The sequence below is a fragment of the Salvelinus sp. IW2-2015 genome, linkage group LG16 (genome assembly GCF_002910315.2).
Source record: "Salvelinus sp. IW2-2015 linkage group LG16, ASM291031v2, whole genome shotgun sequence".
In the NCBI taxonomy this organism is placed as follows: Eukaryota; Metazoa; Chordata; class Actinopteri; order Salmoniformes; family Salmonidae; genus Salvelinus; species Salvelinus sp. IW2-2015.
The window spans coordinates 15,900,402-15,924,897 of record NC_036856.1 but is presented as its reverse complement, the minus strand read 5'-3'; the positions used below and the strand labels follow the sequence as shown (position 1 = coordinate 15,924,897).

The 24,496-nt window shown below is 41.1% G+C and overlaps 1 protein-coding gene across 4 annotated transcripts in view; it reads left to right on the top strand.

Moving 5' to 3' along the window:
- LOC111975535 (guanine nucleotide-binding protein subunit alpha-11) overlaps nucleotides 1-24,496 on the top strand; it is a 118,274-nt gene that overhangs the window by 52,287 nt on the left and 41,491 nt on the right. For 2 of the 4 annotated variants that reach the window (XM_024003861.2, XM_024003859.2), the window contains 4 exons: nucleotides 328-456; nucleotides 4,917-5,046; nucleotides 14,485-14,638; nucleotides 19,658-24,487. In XM_024003861.2, coding sequence (XP_023859629.1) covers nucleotides 328-456; nucleotides 4,917-5,046; nucleotides 14,485-14,638; nucleotides 19,658-19,848 — 604 coding nt within the window. In that variant the 3' untranslated portion in view covers nucleotides 19,849-24,487. Of the gene's footprint in view, nucleotides 1-327; nucleotides 457-4,916; nucleotides 5,047-14,484; nucleotides 14,639-19,657; nucleotides 24,488-24,496 lie in introns of those variants that run through there. The other 2 variants (XM_024003857.3, XM_024003858.3) reach the window with 1 other exon arrangement.

Here is a 24,496-nt window from a genome sequence, read left to right as displayed (position 1 = left end):
TCTGAGACTCCTAACTCACGATCAGCAGCTCTGAGGCTGTCTGAGGACAGAGAACAAATCACAACTACAACCAAAAATTGAGAAAGATGGGAGGGTCTTTAGTCCAGGTCTTATTGGACATCCGGACTGCCTCAATTTGAACCCAATAGAATTAAGGTGCAAAGGGAAAAGTTATGGTAAAATCTGTACTAACATTCTGAGAGATGGTGGGTGCTAGAGGTGGCAGGTGAAGTGTCAACCCCCAGGGCTCTCAGGAATGGGTTCTCCCGTCATGCTTCACTCTCTCTTTTTTGTCGATCCTGCCTTTCTCTCTCTCCCCGTCTCTAGCTATCTAAGCGATCTGGATCGTATTGCCGAACCAAACTATCTACCAACCCAACAAGATGTGCTTAGGGTTCGCATCCCCACCACAGGGATCATTGAATACCCTTTCGACTTGCAAAGCATCATTTTCAGGTAGAAAGACATTCACACTTTTACTAACTCCCCTACCTACCTAAGTGTTTTGTTTTCCTGATGAAATAACTAATTGTTTCAATATTCATGTTGACTGCGTTGTGTGATCACATCTGAGAACATTGACCACTCTATGTGCTATTGATTGTATGACTGGAGATCATCCTCTCCCTCACAAGATTGGAGGCCACATAAACAAATATCACCTGCTGCTTCATTTCATTCCTCAATGTTGCTTTGATCTCCAGTTTTTACCCTCCCATCATAGTCTCAGGCCCATCAAGTCTTCTCAACTGTTGCTATGTGATCCTCAAGATGTACACTGAATGACACCTCAGCCCCTTGCTTTGAATGGTACAATACTGGATGAAGTAGAATGATGAGCTAAATGTCAGCTAGTCATCTGAAGCATTAATCATAACAGGGATGTTGAGAAACCGTTTACTCCAGGACTGTAACTAGTCTGCTATCAATATGACAACCAGCCATTCTGCCTATTACTGTCATCTGGGCCAGGACAGAAAAGTAGAGGGGAGGTGGGAGTCCTCCTGGATGTGGCCAGGGGAAGAGACTGATCACTGGGCACCATGGTGTAGATTGTCTCCCTCCTCCTCAAAGAGAATGACGTTGAGGAGATTGAGAGATGGATCCGGTGAACGGGAGCGATTTACAAAAGTGTGCAAATCAATAGGAAGCCAGCATGTTAGCCCCTCCTACATGCGCGGCAGCGCTAGAAATAACTTCCAGGCTCAGAATGAGGTTGGACTCAAGATGATCTCTCCATCCTACTGCTGCTACTGGATGGATGATTAGGCTGGGAATCACTACAGCAGTATTTAAGGACATGCAGCATATATCATAAAATATTACAGAGATATTCAGGATTGGAGAGAGAACCCAGAGAATCTGCAATTAAATGTCATTGAGAATATTTAGCTAGTCAGATCGGTAGAGACTTGTGATGTAAGGAGCCCCTCTCCACCCCAACCCCTTGTGCGAGTGAGGGGGTGTGACACGCTACTTGCAGCAGCTGCACAAGGCAGGCGTTCATGAGGACAAACATGCATGTCTTTTGCGTTTGGCTGCAGCCCTTCCTTCTCTTAATTGCCTTTTGAAGTGGTTGAGAATGTCATTTCTCTGGGCTCATCCTCCATAGGAGAGCTTATCCTGCTAAGTAGGTCACTCATCCCTGCTACAGGAAAGGAGGTCAGCTGACGTGAAGGAAGCTCCTAGAGGCCCCCATTTATCAACGCCCCTCTTCTCACTTTGCAGCAGCGCCAGCCAGGGACAGACGGACGTAGAAAGAAACAAAGCCCTGATCCTCCTCTAATAACATGAATATTGGCTAATATTGTCCCTGTCCCATCAACAAAATCATTGCTGGAAAACAGGAGGATTTCTGAATTGATAGATCAGATTATTTATGGATGCAAAATTCAATCACATCCATGAAAGTAATGTTTGGAAAACAACTAGCGGAATTCCCAAATCCTTGCCTTCACTCTGTACTCCTGCTTGATCTGTGACGAGGGATCATGGCAGCCATCAGAGGTGCCCTCTGCTTTCCCACTTTTTCCGTCTCTCTATATTCTTTCCTTCCACATCTGTATCCTCTCCATCTCCCCTCTTATCCCCTCTCCTCGCCGCTGGCCTACCTCCCCACACTGCTGCTAGGCTTGTGCTCTGAATCTGAACAGTCACTGGCTGACTAGGTGCTGCTTCCAAGCGGGTGAATTCCTTGCCGATCTGGCCTCAATGGCACATCTGCATCCACTTAGCTGGGAATGGGCTGGAAGAGGGATATGGCTCTGCACAGTGCACATTTTTCTCTTTCCTTTTTGGTTCAACTTGGGCCATTTAACCCCTCCATGCACCTTTGATTTACTGTACTGCATGTTACATCAGTGCATAAGAAGTTATCAAACTGAATTGTTATTGAGTCGAGTTATTGACAGGATAATGCATGTTATATGTACAGTATATTTAATTCTCACATGTTAACATATAACTGCCCAACTGACAATCCTGAGGCCTCATTTATAAACCTTGCATCCATACAAAATATACCCCAAAATGTGCATGCGCCAGTTTTCATGCAGAAGTTGGCATTTATTTTAAAAAAAATACTTGACATGAATGTGCTCACCTCCCCGCAAACTTTAGGCCACTTTAGACCAAGCACATCTGCTAGTGGTGTAAGTATTTTGTGCAAATTGGGGATATGACGAGAAGCTTATTCATAGAAACAGATTAACAAGAATGCAACCATTCTTGTTTCAGATTTATTTTTGTCTAAAATAATTAGACATAGGAATCTTAAAAAAAAAAAAAAAATGTAATCAATTCATAACCATTGCAGAAAAGATGTCTCACCTTTTCTGGTAGTGATGGGTTTATGTTCCTGAAGGAGCTCTGGTAGTGATGGGTTTATGTTCCTGAAGGAGCTCTGGTAGTGTACTGGGTTTATGTTCCTGAAGGAGCTCTGGTAGTGATGGGTTTATGTTCCTGAAGGAGCTCTGTAGTGATGGGTTTATGTTCCTGAAGGAGCTCTGGTAGTGATGGGTTTATGTTCCTGAAGGAGCTCTGGTAGTGATGGGTTTATGTTCCTGAAGGAGCTCTGGTAGTGATTGGGTTTATGTTTCCTGAAGGAGCTCTGGTAGTGATGGGTTTATGTTCCTGAAGGAGCTCTGGTAGTGATGGGTTTATGTTCCTGAAGGAGCTCTGGTAGTGATGGGTTTATGTTCCTAAGGAGCTCTGGTAGTGATGGGTTTATGTTCCTAAAGGAGCTCTGGTAGTGATGGGTTTATGTTCCTAAAGGAGCTCTGGTAGTGATGGGGTTTATTGTTCCTGAAGGAGCTCTGGTAGTGATGGGTGTTATGTTCCTGAAGGAGCTCTGGTAGTGATGGGTTTATGTTCCTAAAGGAGCTCTGGTAGTGATGGGTTATGTTCCTGAAGGAGCTCTTGTAGTGATGGGTTTTTGTTCCTGAAGGAGCTCTGGTAGTGATGGGTTTATGTTCTTGAAGGAAGCTCTGGTAGTGATGGGTTTATGTTCCTGAAGGAGCTCTGGTAGTGATGGGTTTATGTTCCTAAAGGAGCTCTGGTAGTGATGGGTTTATGTTCCCGAAGGAGCCATAAAACAAATGACCATGTGCATCTCATTTAATTGGACCTCTAGTATCTAGTAAATAGATAGGCTGACAATATGCATTTCAAGTTTTACAATATCATAGGCAGTGCGGTTTATAATACCGGTAAACAGTTGAATTTAACAGCTGATATTTTACATTGAAGAAGGACTGTTTCAAGTTTGTCACACGCTCAAGTACATTGAAATGCATTTCTTGCTTGCTCTTTCCCAGAAATGCAGTAATGAATAGCAGTAGTAGGCCTATTATTAAAAAATGTGGAACAAAAACACGCGAAATACATCGAACTACTGTAAGTAATGTATTTATTATTATTTTAATTTTTTATTGTAGCCTGCCCTACAATGTTTCAGAATTCGCGGGCAGTCCATCATATATTAAGGTTGCAAATGCAAAACATTTTTTAATTCAAACGTTCTGCTGACAAGTCCACAACAATTTGCCATTGTTTTCTCATTAAGAAATGGAGACAGTCCATTTCTAGATACAGCAAATTACTTATAAAAATTGAAACATTCTGCCAAGCCAGTAAATAGGCTTTTGTAAAATATTTGACACTATGGATAGGCTACAGTATTGCTGTGCGATATGAGCACGACATCATTGCCTATTTAATCTGAGTTTATACAAAGGCAGGACTTTGAAACCCAATCTATTGAACAACATTTTGTATTTTGCATGCTATGGCCTAATGCCAATAGTTCCAAATTATACAGCAAATCAAGGGCATTATTTTCACCATAAATGGTGAATGGAGGTGTTTTCTAGGCATGGTTTCAATGCTTGTTCACGCGCAAACAGTTTTACGACAGGTCAGATTTTATAACAGGAAATGCGTATGTATGGCGTGCGTTAAGTTTATAGAAATCAATATTTTTGTACATTTTGTGTGAAATATATGCAACCGTTATAAATGAGGGCTCTGACCAGGAAGGAACATAATGTTCACATGGTCATGTTTTCCAAATAGCCATGTGTTTGAATGCTTCTTTGCACTGTTGTTTTTTTGCATTATAAGTGCTGTTCTCAACTGTACCTAAAATGCAGTAATTCCAAATGTAACAATCCTTTTAATTCCCTGATATCCATTATATGTTTGCTTTGTATGACAGTTAGCCATCCTCATTGCAAGATGTTGGGCATTATGAATCCTAAAAGATAACAGGACTAACTTAGTCTCCTTTACTTTGACCAATTGATTTAGTTAGATGCCGTAGTTCCCACCAATTTCTTTTTTTACATGGCATCAAAGCCTGAATTGAGCCTAATTTTGTATAATTCTCTGCCCTTCTCTCCATCCTCCTGTCCAATCAGGATGGTGGATGTAGGGGGTCAGAGGTCAGAGAGGAGGAAGTGGATCCACTGCTTTGAGAACGTCACGTCCATCATGTTCCTGGTGGCCCTCAGCGAGTATGACCAGGTCTTGGTGGAGTCTGACAACGAGGTGAGATGGAACGCGCACACACATTTCTTTAATGATCATAGATGAATTCTGACTAATTTGAGGATGTGTCTGGCTATGTTGATACAGCATCTCAAGAGGGACAAACAAAGCAAATGTATTTTAAGGTAGTATGAGAGCACAGACGTTCACTTCGCCTAGCAGAGTTCTGATGAGAGCTAAACGAACCTACAGTACCAGTCAAAAGTTTGGAGACACCTACACATTCCAGGGTGTTTCGTTATTCTACAATGTAGAAAATAATTGCCTGGAAGTGTATTGGGTCATTGTCCTGTTGAAAAACAAATGATAGTCCCTCTAAACTCATCAGACAAAAGGACAGATTCCCACTGGTCTAATGTCTATTACTTGTGTTTCTTGACCCAAGCAAGTCTCTTCTTCTTATTGGTGGCCTTTAGTTGTGATTTCTTTGCAGAAATTCGACCACGAAGGCCTGATTCACCCAGTCTCCTCCGAACAGTTGATGTTGAGATGTGACTGTTACTTGAACTCTGAAGCATTTATTTGGGCTGCAATTTCTGAGGCTGGTAACTCTAATGAACTTATCCTCTGCAACAGAGGTAATTCTGGGTCTTTCTATCCTGTGGCGGTCCTCATTAGAGCCCGTTTCATCATAGCGTTTGATGGTTTTTGCGACTGCACTTTAAAAGTTCTTGAAATTTTCCAGATTGACTGACCATGTCTCAAAGTAATGGACTGTCGTTAATCTTTGCTTATTTTTGCTGGTCTTGCCATAACATGGACTTGGTCTTTTACCAAATAGGGCTATCTTCTGTATACCCATCCCTACCTTGTCACAACACAACTGATTGTCTCAAACGCATTAAGAAGGAAAGAAATTCCACAAATGAACTTTTAACAAGGCACACTTGTTAATTGAAATGCATTCCAGGTGACTACCTCATGAAGCTTAGTTGAGAGAATGCCAAGTGTGCAAAGCTGTCATCAAGGCAAAGGGTGGCTACTTTGTAGAATCTCAAATATAAAAATATATTTAGATTTGTTTAAACACATGATTCCATATCAAATCAAATCAAGTTTATTTTATATAGCCCTTCGTACATCAGCTAATATCTCGAAGTGCTGTACAGAAACCCAGCCTAAAACCCCAAACAGCAAGCAATGCAGGTGAGAAGCACGGTGGCTAGGAAAAACTCCCTAGAAAGGCCAAAACCTAGGAAGAAACCTAGAGAGGAACCAGGCTATGAGGGTGGCCAGTCCTCTTCTGCCTGTGCCGGGTGGAGATTATAACAGAACTATGCCAAGATGTTCAAAATATTCATAAGTGACAAGCATGGTCAAATAATAATCATGAAATAATTTTCAGTTGGCTTTCATAGCCGATCATTAAGAGTTGAAAATAGCAGGTCTGGGACAGGTGGCGGTTCCATAACCGCCAGGCAGAACAGTTGAAACTGGAATAGCAGCAAGGCCAGGTGGACTGGGGACAGCAAGGAGTCATCATGGCTGGTACTCCTGACGTATGGTCCTAGGCTCAGGTTCCTCCAGAGAGGAGAAAGAAAGAGAGAATTAGAGAGAGCCAAGATTTTCAAAATGTTCATAAATGACAAGCATGGTCAAATAATAATCAGGAATAAATATCAGTTGGCTTTTCATAGCCGATCATTAAGAGTTGAAAACAGCAGGTCTGGGACAGGTAGGGGTTCCATAACCGCAGGCAGAACAGCTGAAACTGGAATAGCAGCAAGGCAGGCGGACTGGACAGCAAGGAGTCATCATGCCCGGTTTGCCGTGACGTATGGTCCTAGGGCTCAGTTCTCCGAGAGAGAGAAAGAAAGAGAGAAACGAGAGAATTAGAGAGAGCATACTTAAATTCACCACAGGACACTGAATAAGATAGGAGAAGTACTCCAGTATAACCAACTGACCCTAGCCCCCGACACAATAAACTACTGCAGCATAAATTACTGGAGCTGAGACAGGAAGGGGTCAGGGAGACACTGTGGCCCCATCAGAAGAAACCCCCGGACAGGGCCAAACAGAAGGATATAACCCCACCACTTTGCCAAAGCACAGCCCCCCACACCACTAGAGGGATATCTTCAACCACCAACTTACAATCCTGAGACAAGGCCGAGTATAGCCCCACAAAGATCTCCACCACAGCACAAACCAAGGGGGCCGCCAACCCAGACAGGAAGATCACGTCAGTAACTCAACCCACTCAAGTGACGCACCCCTCCCAGGACCGGCATTGAAAGAGCACCAGTAAGCCAGTGACTCAGCCCCTGTAATAGGGTTAGTCCCAGTGGAGAGAGGGGAACCGGCCAGGCAGAGACAGCAAGGGCGGTTCGTTGCTCCCAGAGCCTTTCCGTTCACCTTCACACTCCTGGGCCAGATACACTCAATCATATGACCTACTGAAGAGATAAGTCTTCAGTAAAGACTTAAAGGTTGAGACGAATCTGCGTCTCTCACATGGGTAGGCAGACCGTTCCATAAAAATGGAGATCAATAGGAGAAAGCCCTGCCTCCCGCTGTTTGCTTAGAAATTCTAGGACAATTAGGAGGCCTGCCGTCTTGTGACCGTAGCGTACGTATAGGTATGTACGGCAGGACCAACTCGCGAAAGATAGTAGGAGCAAGCCCATGTAACGCTTTATAGGTTAACAGTAAAACCTTGAAATCAGCCCTTTGCCTTAACAGGAAGCCAGTGTATGGAAGCTAGCACTGGAGTAATATGATCAAATTTTGGTTCTAGTCAGGATTCTAAGCAGCTGTATTTAGCACTAACTGAAGTTTATTTAGTGCTTTATCCGGGTAGCCGGAAAGTAGAGCATTGCAGTAGTCTAACCTAGAAGTAACAAATGCATGGATTAATTTTTCTGCATCATTTTGACAGAAAATTTCTGATTTTTGCAATGTTACGTAAGATGGAAAAAAGCTGTCCTTGAAACAGTCTTGATATGTTCGTCAAAAGAGAGATCAGGGTCAAGAGTAACGCCGAGGTCCTTCACAGTTTTATTTGAGACGACTTTACAACCATCAAGATAATTGTCAGATTTAACAGAAGATCTCTTTTTTCTTGGACCTAGAACAAGCATCTCTGTATTTGTCCGAGTTTAAAAGTAGAAAGTTTGCAGCCATCCACTTCCTTATGTCTGAAACACAGGCTTCTAGCGAGGGCAATTTTGGGGCTTCACCATGTTTCATTGAAATGTACAGCTGTGTMTCATCCGCATAGCAGTGAAAGTTAACATTATGTTTTCGAATAACATCCCCAAGAGGTAAAATATATAGTGAAAACAATAGTGGTCCTAAAACGGAACCTTGTGGAACACCAAAATGTACAGTTGATTTGTCAGAGGACAAACCATTCACAGAGACAAACTGATATCTTTCRGACAGGTAAGATCTAAACCAGGCCAGAACTTGTCCGTGTAGACCAATTTGGGTTTCCAGTCTCTCCAAAAGAATGTGGTGATCGATGGTGTCAAAGGCAGCACTAAGGTCTAGTAGCTCGAGGACAGATGCAGAGCCTCGGTCTGACGCCATTAAAAGGTCATTTACCACCTTCACAAGTGCAGTCTCAGTGCTATGATGGGGTCTAAAACCAGACTGAAGCATTTCGTATACATTGTTTGTCTTCAGGAAGGCAGTGAGTTGCTGTGCAACAGCTTTTTCTAAACATTTTGAGAGGAATGGAAGATTCGATATAGGCCGATAGTTTTTTATATTTTCCGGGTCAAGGTTTGGCTTTTTCAAGAGAGGCTTTATTACTGCCACTTTTAGTGAGTTTCATATAGTTTCATATTCCATATGTGTTATTTTATAGTTTTGATGTCTTCACTATTATTCTACAATGTAGAAAATAGAAAAACTATGATATGATCAGGCTGTTTAGTCATCGGAGGGAGCTGGTTTGGAACAAGAAACGAGTTTCATACAGCAATGGGCTACAGGCAGAGCAAAGCGGAGTATCAGGTAGGGTAGAGACATCCACACCCTCGTGCTCTGCTCTCAACACTGGATCTAGCTGATCTGACAGTAAACATGTCACAGGAGCAGCAGAGCAGGCCCTCCTCCTTACACATAGACTGGATACGTTTCTCTGCTAGGGAGAATGTGATTAAATAATGGTGCCAAAGATCTGCTCTCACAGACTTAAACTTACACAGTTAATGCACAGTTAACCCTAAGATTGCACATTACTCCACCAATTATGCATTTTTCAACTCTATATTTCTTGAACTTTTTGGAGAATGGGGGATGGGAGTAATAAATCTAATCACCACCCCACCTTTATTTCCTATAAATGGCACCTATAATGCAGTATTCATTGTCACTAGTGGAGGTTAGATCTGAAGGATTTGTTGCCATAGAAATGTACCTGGCTAAAAGGTGAGCCACTTTCGTGGTACCGGTTATCTGAAGTTGTTTTCAGAGTTGACCGAAGTTACCTTGCTAACTCCTCAAACTAAATTCCTATTATAGGGCTCTGAACTAACCACTTAGGGCCAACTTCATTTATGAAATCAGATTCCCTCCTGGCAAAGATTGTCATCATCCACTTCATTTGAGGAAGATGACTGTTTAAATATAATCAAATGTTTTTGGGGGGATTAAAATATCTATCACATTAGGCATTTAGTAATGACCGAATGCATTTGAAACGTGCACAGTAAAACTTTTCTTTGACTTAATACAGTTCTTTTATCCATAGGAGTGGATACAAATGTGCTTGTATACACCAAATCACACCAAAGACTGCATGACGATAAGTAATAAAATAAAGACCGCACTTCTAAAAGCCTGTTTCACACCATATAGCCTGCTGAATTTGCAAGATAACTTTGATTTTGATTTCGGCACAAATGGAAAAAGTGGCACTGACTCGCCCATGGCTTGATTATTTTAGCATTTTCTCCAGTGTTGCCAACTTAGCGACTTTGTCGCTATATTTAGCAAGTATTCAGACCCCTCTAGCGACAAATTTTTTAAAAAGTGACTAGCGACAAATGTAGCAACTTTTTCTGGTTTTATTGGAGACTTTTGGAGACTGACGTGAAAGCACGTATCGTCTTACTCTTCTCAACGAGCAGCGGGTGCTGCCGTGAGCCCCACCACGTCCCAAAGCACTCACAGGCGGCCCAGTCCCTCCCAGCTGCAGTCAGAGCAGGAGATGTTCACCCCTCCGCGTTCAGACTGCAAATGAATCGCGCATGCGGGAAGCCGCTGCTGGCTGATCCCGCCCTGGCCTACATAAAAAATAACCCGAATTAGGGCCAGACTAGTTACCATAATTTTCTCACATTGCCATTGACAGTTTTTTCTATTATCTCTTTTTGGTCCGTTAGATTGTTAATGTAAATTGTATACAAAAAGAAATGATGGTTAAAAATGTTCATGTTTTACTGTGACTTGTTGTAGGCTCCTAAGTGGACCATAAGGTTAAAAACAAACCAAATTAAGAAAACTAAACTAAAAAACTAAATAAATAAAATAAAAAACTTTAACTCTGCCAGAGTGTCTCTTTTGGGTCACTTTTGCTGGTCCCAAGCCCGGATAAAGGAGGAGGGTTGGAATTGTGACATAAAAAAAACCAAGAATCGACAGAAGAAAGTTCATTTGTACTTCTAAACATATTTAGGGTGTTTTTTACTCACTTTTTGTCTCTCCCACGATGTTATTCCTCTCTCCTACAGTGTCCATCACAATTACATGCACATGGCCAATTATGCAAATTAGCTGATGACGTCATTAGCGACTTCTAGCAACTTTTAGGACAGCCAATAGCTACTTTCCTTACTGAGGAGTTGGCAACCCTGATTGTTACAATGGAGAGTTTGGCTTTCAACTAGCCATGTGCGACATTCACGCACAGTTAAAAGCCTGCTAGAGTTAGCGGCAGGCAGATGAGCAATGTCCACCGTCCTGACCTGGAATGTGAAGCTAACTGAAGCTGTCTAGCTTTATAAAAGCCTGAGTAGTTCTCGCTTGCTTCGTAGTATACCTATACCACTTAGAAGTTGTTTCTGATGAACACACGAGTTCCACTACCAGTAACCGTTGACAACCAGTCAGGAGGAGAAGAAAAATCTGTTGGAAGTGGAAACCAAGTGATCTAACTACCGAAGTTGTACGGTGAGTGTAATTTATTAATTAAAATTTCCAATAAACCTTAAATTGCATTAGCTAATTTATGCCTAGTTAGCAATATGTATGTTATGTTTTTTAGGATAGAGTGAAACACATTTTGTTGCTTTATCAGTTTCAATGAGTCAGAGCCGCTGGCTGGCTAGCTAGCTAACATTAGCTAGCTAACATTAGCTATCATATTTTTTGCAGGTAATGTAATAGCCCGCTAGCTAACTAATGATTTGTTGGATTTTTTAAACACTTGTATTTTTAGGTGAAGATGTTGATTTCTTTTAATACCAATATGCATGTCAATATGCTAGCATCACAGTTCAGTAGTGTTAGCATGTTAGCTAGCACAACAGCTAAGGTAGCAACAATATAAACTGACTTGATATCAAAACAAAACTTAATTTTTGCAGAATACCCTTCCCCTATCCTGTGGTGTTGGAAGAGAATGCATCAACACCCAGGAAATGTTTGTGGTGCTCTCACTCATAACACAATTTTTTTGTGATGAATGAGTGTATTGTCTTGAAGCTTGAAAAGGTAAGCAAATGCAAGTACTTTTCAAAAGAAATGTACTAGTAGCTCGCTCATGTTGATCGCTGTTCCTCTTTCTTTCTAGAAGCAGTCAGTTAGATTGAGGCCTTCAATTAAACTGAGGACAGAGAAATGTGTGCACCAGGTCAAGACTTGTTTCATGCATGGCCTTGATATAAGTTAATAATTCATTTTGGAAAAATGTGAATTGCCATATTAGGCATAACTCAATGTTAGGTTTTCTTCTGACCAAGCCTTGTACATCTGAGTCAGGAAGAAGGCCACTGGTTCTTGATGAAGTCCCCAGTCTAGAATAAAGATCTTAATTAGTTTAGTTTACATCAATTGTGTTGAGGCTTGGCTGGAGAAAAATCTCATACTGTAGCTGTCTAGGAACATTTGGCCACACATTTAAAAGGTAGATTTGGTAGGCCTAAGTCCCAGTTTATGCTAGCTACATCGTTTGTTTATATAGCAGAAGGCAGAAACATTTTCCTTGCTGAAAACAAATATAGAAGGCCAGTTTCAGTGAGAAGCATAGCAACATCAAGGCAATTTTGTAACAGTTTACCTGTTTTTCCAATGCCAAACCTGTCCGTTAGCCCGCTGACTCTACCTTTAAAGATGCCAAAATAGAGAGAACATCTTTCAACGTCTTAATGTTTTGTGTTTTCATTGCATGCGTTCAACAATTTGGACAAAGGACTTCTCCAAAGTTCACTCAAAAAGGAAATAGAACTGGGTTTGATTTTGTTTGTTTTCATTATTTATATTCTGTTCATTCTCTTTTAAACTTCTACTGGTTGAATGCTCACTTATCACTTGGTTTATGTAAATTCTGTAGTTGCCCCTTTAAACATCCTACGGTTAACATACCCATAGTGTTCACATTTGTCTCATGTAAATGTTGTAGCTACATAAAAAGATGAAATAAACAATTTGGGAAATATTCAGTCTTTGCTCTTCATTTACATTCTGATGATTTCAAAGTTAATATTGTACCATTGGAAACCAAGTGATCTAACTACTGAAGTTGTCCGGTGAGTGTAATTTATTAATAAAAATTTCCAATAAACTTTAAATTGCATTAGCTAATTTATGCCAAGTTAGCAATATGTATGTAATGTTTTATAGGATAGAGTGAAACATATTTTGTTGCTTTATCAGTTTCAATGAGTCAGAGCCGCTGGCTGGCTAGCTAGCTAACATTAGCTATCATATTTTTGCGCAGTTAATGTAATAGCCCGCTAGCTAACTAATGATTTGTTYGATTTTTTAAACACTTGTATTTTTAGGTGAAGATGTTGCTTTCTTTTAATATTAATGTTAATAATGTTTTCATTGTAAGATGGAAAAAGTTGTATTGGATAAATTATCTGTTGAAAGGATACTTCAGGATTTAGGCATTGAGCAATACTTCGGGATTTAGGCATTCAGGAATACTTCGGGATTTGGCATTGAGGCCCTTTATCTACTTCCCCAGAGTCAGATGAACTTGTGGATACCAATTATATGTCTGTGTCAAGAATAAAGGAAGCTAATGGTAGTTTGCGAGTCAATGCTAACTAGCGTTAGTGCAATGACTGGAAGGCTATGGTATCTGCTAGCATGCCGTAGACTTCGTCATTATGCTAGCGCTAGTGCAATTGCTAACTATCATTATGTAGCAACTTCCTTCAAACTGCACGCAGAGACATAAATGGTATCCATGAGTTCGTCTGACTTGGGAAGTAGATAAAGAGCCTCATTCCTAAAATCCAGATGTATCCCTTTAACTAAACATGTATTCAATGTATTTTCTCTGTGGGAAGCAAGTTCATTTAAAGTTATATATTTGGTTTATGTAGATCAGACATTGTAATATTGTTGATACTCAAAGTAACTAAAAACCTGATCTAATTTGCATATTCATAATCAGTTTTCAGAAAATTTGCAGCAAAATGTTTGCCACAAATTTCACAGAATTGTTTGCCAGAAGTTCACAAGTTGCCTCAAATCTTCTGCAAGTTTCTCACAAAAGTAATTTGCATGTGAAAATTTGCAAATTGGCGAAACATTTGCCACAACTGTTTGCCAGAAGCCTGTTTTTTCAGAAAGGGTATGAATGTTCCACTTGACAGTATCATTACATTTTTATTGAGCAGTCATGTATTTCAAATGACACTGAATTGAGTGATATGCAGGCTGGATCCACTTTAATGTGGTGAAATGGGGGACCAACTTCGTATTAATGCCCATGATTTTGGAATGAGACGTTCGACGAGCACATACTTTTGGTCGTGTAGTGTATGCGCTCATAAATTACATAAACGCATCCATATGTGGATTCTGGATACTGAAATAGTGGTATGCAGGGCAGTTGTTGCACATTTTCACAATGGAAAAAATGCTAGGCCAAGCTGGAATAATTTCTCTGACAGAAGGATTGTTTCTTTATAGGAAAATATAATTTACTGTCTCAAGTTTTAGGGCCAATGGGTGACATTGGAAGGAATAAATTGGTTGATTTTAGAGACACAAAATGCTAATGATTAGCATATTTTCAAATTCTTTTGCATGACGTAGAAGAAAAACATATGTTTGTTTTTCATTCAAACCTGTCTGATTGGTCTCATTTATCATGTTGGTCAGTATTTGTCCACACATTTTTATATAACAAGTAAAAAGCCCTCATTGTGCAAATGTGTAGGTTCCAGAGGTTGTACATCTGTTAAAATGTTCTGACCATTCCCCTTTTCTGTCTGTCCTGATCCCTCTCCCTTTCCTTTTCTTTGTCAGAATCGGATGGAGGAGAGTAAGGCTTTGTTCCGGACCATCATCACATATCCCTGGTTCCAGAACTCCTCAGTCATCCTGTTCCTCAACAAGAAGGACCTCTTAGAGGAGAAGATAATCTACTCCCACCTGGTCGACTACTTCCCTGAGTTTGATGGTAAACTACTCTTTACCTTTATCCTATCTACTAACTCGCTGCACTGGCCAATGTGGGCATGTCCGGTACCATGGCAGTTACTAAGGCAAATTGTCAAATATAATGCATATTATAGTCATTTCTGTATTGTAACATTGTTAATTTTAAAACATTTTTAAGTCTTTAGGTAAGGTGGCACGAACATGTGCCTGAATGTTTTTTTTGTTTTGTTAGTATGTAGGGACACCATGTGGCTAGACAATGAACTGCAATGCAAAACAAATTCACACGATCTATTAACCAAATGGGTAGAACATGCTTTACATTCTATAATTATTTTTGCATTTAAGTAATGGCAGGTAATCCAAGAAAGAAAACAATGTAGGCGGCCAGTACGATGCAGAAAAACTTCAGTAAGATATTTATAGGTAATATATACAGAGACTACATGTAAAAAGGGGCAGATAAGCCTATGGTACACTACATTACCAAAAGTATGTTGCTCGTCAAACTATAACAGCCTCCACTCTCCTGGATGGCTTGTTTCCATTCAGCCATGAGCATTAGTGAGGTCAGGCACTGATGTTGGGCGATTAGGCCTGGCTCGCAGTCGGCATTCCAATTAATCTCAAAGGTGTTTGATGGGGTTGAGGTCAGGGCTTTGTGCAGGCAAGTCAAGTTCTTCCACACTGATCTGGACAAACCATTTCTGTATAGACCTTGCTTTGTGCATGCGGGCATTGTCATGCTGAAACAGGAAAGGGCCTTCCCCAAAATGTTGCCACAAAGTTGGAAGCACAGAATCGTCTATAATGTCATTGTATGCTGTAGAGTTAAGATTTCCCCCTGGAACTAAGGGGCCTAGCCCGAAACATGACAAACAGCCACAGATAATTGTTCCTGCTACACCAAACTTTACTGTTGGCACTATGCATTTGGGCAGGTAACGTTCTCCTGGCATCCGCCAAATCCAGATTCGTCCGTCGGACTGCCAGATGGTGAACCGTGATTCATTGCTCCAGAGAAAGCATTTCCACTGCTCCAGAGTCCAATCGCAGCGAGCTTTACCCCGCCCCAGCTGACGCTTGGCATTGCGCATGGTGAACTTAGGCTTGTGTGCGGCTGCTCGGGCCATGTAAACCCATTTCATGAAGTTCCAGACTAACAGTTCTTGTGCTGATGTTGCTTCCAGAGGCAGTTTGGAACTCGGTAGTGAGTGTTGCAACCGAGGACAGACGATTTTTACGCACTTCAGCACTCTGCGGTCCCGTTCTGTGAGCTTGTGTGGCCTACCACTTTGTGGCTGAGCCGTTGTTGCTCCTAGACATGTCCACTTCACAATAACAGCACTAACAGCTGATTGGGGCAGCTCTAGCAGGGCAAAAATTTGACGTTGCCACGTTGAAAGTCACTGAGCTCTTCAGTAAGGCCTGGAGATTGCATTACTTTGTGCCCGATTTTATATACCTGTCTGCTGCAACGGGTGTGACTGTTATATCCGAATCCGCTAATTTGAAGGGGTGTCCACATACGTTTGTATATATAGTGTATTTAACTGCAATTAAGCGCAAACAAAAATAAACTAATTGCAGAGACAGGCAATCCAACTCATAAAGTTATACAAGTATAGGTAGTAGTTACCTAATGACATTTGTGTTTGGACATTTACAAGCAAATGTGAACAAGAGACATGAACATGCTTGTCTGAAGGAAGAACTGGCTCTGGACCTAGTTCCTCCGAGAAGAGGGGGGAGGAGCTGACTGAGGGGCTCAAAAATAACCCTGCGACGAAATCAAGATAGCAGTGACAGCTATACAGAACTCCTCTAAAGGTCTTTGACTTCTCAAACACGGTAGAAAGCTAACACTACATGATGGCCCGTCTCCTTATTAATTCAGCCACTTACTTAGATAACTAGCAAGTTAAACCAAATACACAGCTGGACTCACCAGCTCCCGCTTTCTCCCGTTGTGCTATTTACAAACACGCATGTGACTGGCTCATCTGTTCTGGGGAACTACGGTAAGCTTCATAAATAAGCTTCAAATAAGTAGGTTGGAGAGTATTGAAAAACCATCCCGTGGCTATTTCCAAATACCCTGGTATACCGCCCAAGCCTACCACAAAGGGGTTTATCAATGACGGTTTCACTCCAATGATTGTGTAGGACTTTTATTTTGTTGGCCTGGGGAGTATTGGATACTTCAGTTTTTTTCTTGGTTGGAGCAGTATCGCTGTGTGAATAAAGCACTCTTGTATGCTGATTTTATGACATTTTGGTATTTATTAGGATCCGCATTAGCCACTGCAAAAGCATGAGCTACTCTTCCTGGGGTCCACATGACATAATACATATTATAGAAAATTATTAGTCAATGACTGAAATACATACATTTAAACAGTCACACATAAACTACATATCAGTACATACACACAATATCTAGGTCGAATACATAGGACAGTGGAAATTACAATACAAGATAGATAAAATGGCTGTGTCTCTTCACAGTCCCCTTTGTGCAGCAAGGTATTCTTTTATCTGTCTTTTGAAACTGTTTCTATTGCTACCTAGAGTTACTTGAGTTGTAGTCATGGCTCATTTAATATTGTACGTTTCCCAGCCTCTGCTCTGGATCTGGGGAGTGTGAAGAGACTTTTGGTTGCATGTCTTGTGTTGTACCGATGAGTGTCCGGACTGTGTGCCAAATGTTGAATAGACAGTTCTGGATCTTCAACACATCAATATCTCGCACAAAGACCAATAGTGATGCAGTCAATCTCTCCTCAACTTTGAGCCAGGAGAGACTGAAATGCATGTTACTGACACTTCCCGTCCGTGTACATCTAAGTGAGATAAGTGCTGATTTCTTCTAGACCAACTGCAATTTACCTATGTCCTCCTTTGCCGCACATGACCAGCTGGGCAGTAGTCCAGATGTGACAAAACTAGGGCCTGCAGGACCTGTCTGGTCGATTGAGATGTCAAGGTGGCAGAGCAATGCCCTATCATGGGCAGACCTCTTCCCATTTTAGCAGCATTGAGTCTGTTTTGACCATGACAGCTTGCTATCTAGGGTTACACCCAGCAGTTTAGTCTGCTCAACTTGCTCAATAGCCACATTATTCAGATCTAAACGAGGTTTAGCATTGAGTGAGTGATTAGTCACAAACATTATGCTTATACTTTTTGACAGATTTAGCACCAACCTATTGCTAGTTACCCATTCTAAAACTGACTGGAGCTCTATATTAAGTGTCTCAGTTATTTATTTGACTGTTGCAGCCGACGTGTATACTGTTGAGTCGTCAGCGTACATAGACACACATGCTTTATTCAAGGTCAGTGGAAGGTCATTTGTAAAAACAGAAAACGATGGCCCTGGCCGGCTGCCCTGCGTACACCACACTCAACTGAATTTGCATGAGATAGGCTTCCATTGAGGAAAACTCTCTGCCTTCTTTTAGATGCGTAACTCTCAATCCATAAGGCACAGGATGCAAATCCATAACACCTAAGTTTTTTCAGCAATAGTTATGATCAATGACATTTTGACTGTATCCTCTCTCCGTAAACCTTATTTCATGTCATTGGCTTTTTCAATTAACTTACTTCTGTCCGAGCACGGTCTCCTGAGACGAGCAAACTGCCCGACAGGGAGATTGTCTTGTGTGCTCGGGTGGTAGCTGGTAACCAATAGTAATGTGTTCGGTTTCTTTTCTATAAATCAAATCAAAGTTTTTTGGTCACTACCTGTCCACAGCATCAGTATGTTGTCTATGTACTTGTACCAACCCATTGCTTTCGGTAGGAAAGGGTTGACTTGGGGGGTCAAACACTATATTTCGAAAGCATAGCAGCACCCGTTGCAAGTCCTTTTCATTTAAAGTAGAAGTCCTTTTCAAACATTTTGGTGGATGTTGATATACAGTCATTCAACATCAAAGGAGACCGGAGTGACGACGTGTGTATTGGGTGGGCGCTATTGCAGGTAAGATAAGGTCAGACGAGTCTCACATAGGAGGGCAGAGGTATTTATGGTTTGATGTAGTAGTCCACGAATTGTGACGGGTTCCAAAGGGGAGTAATTGCCTAACACTATCAGTCGTCCAGGGATTCAGATATTTTTGGGGTGTATTTTAGGAACTGTGTAGATTACCGGCGTGGCACTGTTTTTATGCACCAACAATCTGTTCTCTTTTGGTGATTTCATCTTTGCGCAGGCCCTCAGTGAGAGTTTGCTAAATTTCAGCCAAAAGCAGTTTTGTGGGGTTTGTAGTAAGTCTCTTATAGAATATCTGATAGTTCCGTTGCCTGAGTATTTCAGTCTTATAGACAGAGTAGTCTTGTACCGTAACAGCCACTCCCTTGTCCGCTGGGCAGATTACTATAGAGATGTCATTCTGGAGATTGTTAAGCGCTTGTTTCTCAGAGTGAGTAAAGTTGATCCATATAGCCTTGTTTTTCCATGTTCCACAGACTTTATTTGATAACCCTTATTATGTGCATCTTTGTGTTTTACGCATCAGTGCATAAGCTGCCTTTCACGCACGCTATTCAAATAGACCCTCCTTTTATGCACTAACTTTGTATTTATTCTTGTGCACTATTATTCATGTTGCCTTTATACATTGACGTGATAACGTTGTACGTATTTTGTATATGGTTTATATTGTCCCCACTTCTATTTGTAGAGACAAGCTTCTGTCCACATTGCTTCCTGAAGACTAGTATTCGAAGCGTGTTGCAGTAGTGCATCCTGATATTATACACCATAGGCTGATCTGCCCCTTTCTATACGTATTGTCTGTATATATCACCTGTAAATAGTTAACTGAAGTTTTTCTGCATTGTACTTTATTTTCTTTCTTGGATTTAAATCACTTACCTTTTGAGATCATGTGTAACGTCTCTTCAATTCAATTTGAAATGCCATTTGTGTTCGCCGGTAGAACAGGGACCCAGTGATGTGTACCCGTTGCCTGTGGCTTTGGAATAAGTGTGTGTGTGTGTGTGCATTCACCCGTGTGTGTACCCCCAGGTCCGCAGAGAGACGCCCAGGCGGGCCGGGAGTTTATCCTGAAGATGTTTGTGGACTTGAACCCGGACAGCGACAAGATCATCTACTCCCACTTCACCTGCGCCACGGACACGGAGAACATCCGCTTTGTGTTCGCCGCTGTCAAAGACACCATCCTGCAGCTCAACCTCAAAGAGTACAACCTGGTGTGAGAGAGAGGGAAGTTGAGCGAGAGAGAGACCTGCATCCCACGCACAGCAGAGTGCACATCTATACACCAACAAATTTAACAGTACACAGGTCTGCACTAAAATACGCATGTGAACACATGCACCAATATATAAATACAAACACACACACACTCTTAATAGATCCCAGGCTCTATCCACCCATGGCCCCAACATTCTCCTGCTCCTTGTCTATGGTTTAATTGGGTGTGTTTCTTCAGTTCCAGTCATCCCCCCCCATTCCTCTCTTCCTATTGCAGCCCATGCCCCTCCTGATGGCACACACACACACACACACACATCTGCTCCAAGGCTGCCATGACCTGCCTGGGTGGTTGACAGGTCTCATTTGTCACCCGATGCGGCTCAGGCCTCTGGGTCACCCCTCTTAAAGGAGCGGGGGGGGCTTGGGGGGGTGGAGTTCTGTTTTGATTTGGTGGCTTGTGTGCTGGTGGGATTTAAAGGAAGGAAAGCTGAGGTTTTGGAGAACAGAAAAGCCGGTGTCGTCGTTCCCCCTTCACCTCTGCCTACAGGGTAGGAGTGGGGGCTGGGGACCCACCAGGGGGTTGTGGGTAACTGCATAGAATTGAATCAGAGCAGGGGCAGGTGGTGCTTAGGTGTGTTGGGAAGATCTACTCTACATGGTCTTTTGAGGTGTGTGGAAAAACACACACCTCCCCCAGACTGGAAGACACCTTGCACTGTTGAATGTAAAACGTGTGTGTAATACAAGCAAGTGGATGCTCACACACAGACAGAGCAAGGGTGGGAGAGATGAAGTAAATTGATCTGTGTATATTAAGAATTGTTTTAGTTTATTGATTACTACAATTGCTACTACCGCTTTCCAGCTAACTTAAGTCACAAGCTGGTCCTCCACACACTGTCAGTGCAGCTTCTTTTTGGAAAGGCATTGGATATTGTTTCCAATTTGGCCAATATTTTGAGAAACAGTAGTGATTATTAAGAGTAAATAGTATATATATTTTTTTGTTTAATTTATGGACCAGATCTCTAGATGTTGTTGGTCTGACTCTTCCTCCCTGCTTCCATCCAGGTGTCTCCATCAGATGGGGAGGGGGAGGGTTCATACTGCTGTAAAAACATGTTTCATCGGCAAGTCATTTACCTTTCGTTAGAGACTTCATACTTTGTTGCAGTTCTGTTCCATTTCAATTTTGAAATGCTTGAGAAGATGAATTTCCATTTAGGGTTGGCGCTTTATGCAAATAGTAAAATAAAAAAGACACTTATCAGTGGTTGAAGGTTTAACTGGTTCGTGTTTGCATTTTTGAAATGTAAGATTTTTTTTGGTTTTCTTTTTTATCCCATATCTCATCTCTTGCTTGGTTAGAGTTCTTAAGATTCCATAGCTAACAATGTCAATAGATTTGCTATTTTGTTTTTGCAACATAATTCAGGTGAGTTTTCATTACTAGGGCTATTACTAGAAAAGTTGACAGAATGAAATGACTATATGGATGATATAGTGCAATAGGTGCAATTTAAAGTGGTTTTCTGAATCAGGGAGCCAGTGTTGGGGTGTGTTGACGCCAGATGGAAGGCTATTGCCACAGGTTCAGAGTGCGAACTGTCCAGGGACACCAGTTAGCATTGGAGGATGACTTCTGCTGGATATTTGCCTGTAAACTTTTAACAGCCCATTTGGGCCCAGAGCAGAGCCTAGTAAAACCACAAGGTGATGGGGGTCTCACAGCTGCCTGTCTCAGCCAATCTTCAGTGTCCTCTTCCTTTTCCACCTGCCACTCATGTCACGAATCATGTCTTCTTCAGCGTGACTTGACTCCATTGTTGTGGGTAGTTAGTTTTACATCCCCTGCTAATCATGTTTCTATGCTTCACTTTTGTACACTAAGAATGACCATGACTGGGATTGGACAGGGGTATTTTGTAGAAAGACGTTTGATTGCCACGGTGCTATTTGCACTCCAAAGAGCTTTGGGTTAGAATGGTCAGGTGAAACTTAACAGAAAAACTTTAGTTATCATCATGACAGACTTGTTGTTCATATCTTGTATGTTTGGTGCCAAGTATTTCTCATTCTACTTGGCAAGCAATTACCCTGCCAAGTTATCTGTGCTCTGTTTAAGCTCTAGCTGTGCATTTACAAGTATATTGAACTGCAACCTAGGGATGTTTTGGGTATATCCTGAGTATACTCTTCAATCCCCTTTACTAATATGTCCACTGTATACTAGCCTGGCTGAAAGATCCAACTTTTACCTTCCCTATACATTGCCTCATAACATAAACACCAGAGTTGGTGTAACTAATGGACATTTCTATAAAAATATATATATTTTGGAAAAGTTGTCACATTTCCTTTTAAAACAGCTCATTTATATATTTACAACATTTATACACATAAAAATGGCATAAAAGCATAAAAACAGCATTTGAATATTACATTTAAATTTGTTAAAAAGTACATATTAAAAACAATCGAAACAACCAATAAAAGTACTTTTCCTTGTAAAAACATAAAATTCTGTAAAAGCCATTTAAAATGTGTACAAATGATTTAACAAGGTAACCATTTTTAAGACATGAAAACATGTTAAGTCACTTTGTTAAAGGGCAGTTTTTGGTCCTTTGGACAGGAACGGGGTGAGTCCTTATCAAACTCGCCTCCTATAAATTTTGCTTTTACTGCAGGTGGGAAGTATTACGTTACAAAAGTTTTAAACATGTTGGACATTTTGTAATGCCTTGTCATTTGGCCAAGCCACAGGTGGATGCATTTGAAGGCCTTTCTTTTAATTAATTTCCCCACAGCCAATACTTTATATACCACATTATTTGTGAAATGTACGTACAAAGCAGAAATATGAATGCTTCCTGTGCAACTGCAGATGAGGCTTTTGACTTAATTAGAAATTAGAAAATTTGACTTTTGTTCATGATTGCATATGCCAGAATGGATGATCTTGGTTGACCTTGTTGAGCTTGTGGGCAAGTTGTCAGTTCTCTCTTAGGAGTAGGAAGGTCTCTTGTCAGCAGGCTGGACTGAGATGTTGCCTCTGGTACTTTAGATCTCCACCAACACGGCAGCTTGTTTTTGAATTGTTTTAGTGGTTACAGCTTCTCTGCTGCTCTGTTACCTCAAGAAGCACAGTCATCCCCTTTTGACCTGTGGTTTACTTGCATAGGTAGGGTTTAGTTCTTCTCATGCTGGGCTCTCTTCATGCGTGTAACCCCCCAGTAAGTGATTGTGCTTTTCTTTTGTTTCATTGTACTCTCTTTTCTGTAGGCACCTGCATCAGCTTGTGGTCCAGTGGGTTTGAGGTGTATGATGTGCTGTGTGGTTTTTCAGCCCCCCCCCCCCAAAAAAAGGTCCAGTGCAGGCCTCCCTCCCTGCTGTTTCTATGGGCATACAGTCAGTGTGTCGGTTTACACAAAGTACCCTGGTTTTCACCACATGGACTATGGACAGTGTGTTGTATGTAGCTCAGTGTTATGTCCACCCTGTATAGCACACTAATTGAACATCACAATAACTAGTAAGATAACATGTAAGAGAAGTACTGTCAGCATTAAAACCAGCACTGTGGGGTTTGTTGAAGGGATACACTACTAGAACCATGTTCGTGCCATAGACTGAATAGCGTTATATACAAACAGTTGCGACCACTCTTCCAGACCGTTTCCCTTGAAATAAGCCTGTTATACTTCAGCTTTATTTATTGTAATACTTTGCCAAGTGAAGGTACCGGAAGGGCAATATACTATAGCAGCTGGATTAATCAGTGAATGAATTAATATAGTGTTTTAGAATGTCAGATGTTCTCTCCCCTTACTTGATCTATTATATTTTATTTCTTCCGGGTCAATGCACTGAACCTGCTTTGCAGCAATGGGACTGCCTGCATTCATGCAACTTACAAGCACGTTTGTCGGTACTATGAGATGTGTACACTTTTGATGGTTAATGCTTTTGCTTGAGATCGATACTGATGTGATTGATGCATAGAAATACTAAAAGCTATCTTTGCATCTTTTTTGTTTCTTTTGTAAGTCAGACGTTACCTGAACACTTGTATTTAGGACCACTTAATATGATAGATTTTTTAAACAAGAGGTTAAATAAACTTTGTCTAGTGGTGTGTAAATTGAAAGTAATGTATTTTGTTTTCTTTTTTAAGTATAACAAATGTAAATTATGTACAATAATGAGTGTGCCAATCCCCTTTCTTTGTAGAGCCAGACTCTAAACAAGTGCCAATGTGAAAAATCATAAAAAGGACATATGTATTTCATGGTCAAATTTTTAAAACAAATAAACACTAAGTACATGATTAAGATAAATGGACAACTTTATTCTGTATTTAGGATTAATGATGAACTGCTGTTTTTAAATGTAATTTTAATTGCATGTGTTTGTTGGGGGTGGAAGGGGAGGAAACGGTATTAATGCAAAGCCCTCCAGAAAAGGGTCCTAATGGTTATTGATTTACAGTATTTTAGCCATTTTTCTCTTTTGTATGTTTCATTTCAACCACTGTTGCCTGAACCTCATTCAAACATGAAAATGATTTTCATAGCCTTCTCCTTCAAAGAAAAATTATCTGTTTTTAATTGGAATAAAATGTGTTCCTATACTCTATGCTAGTGT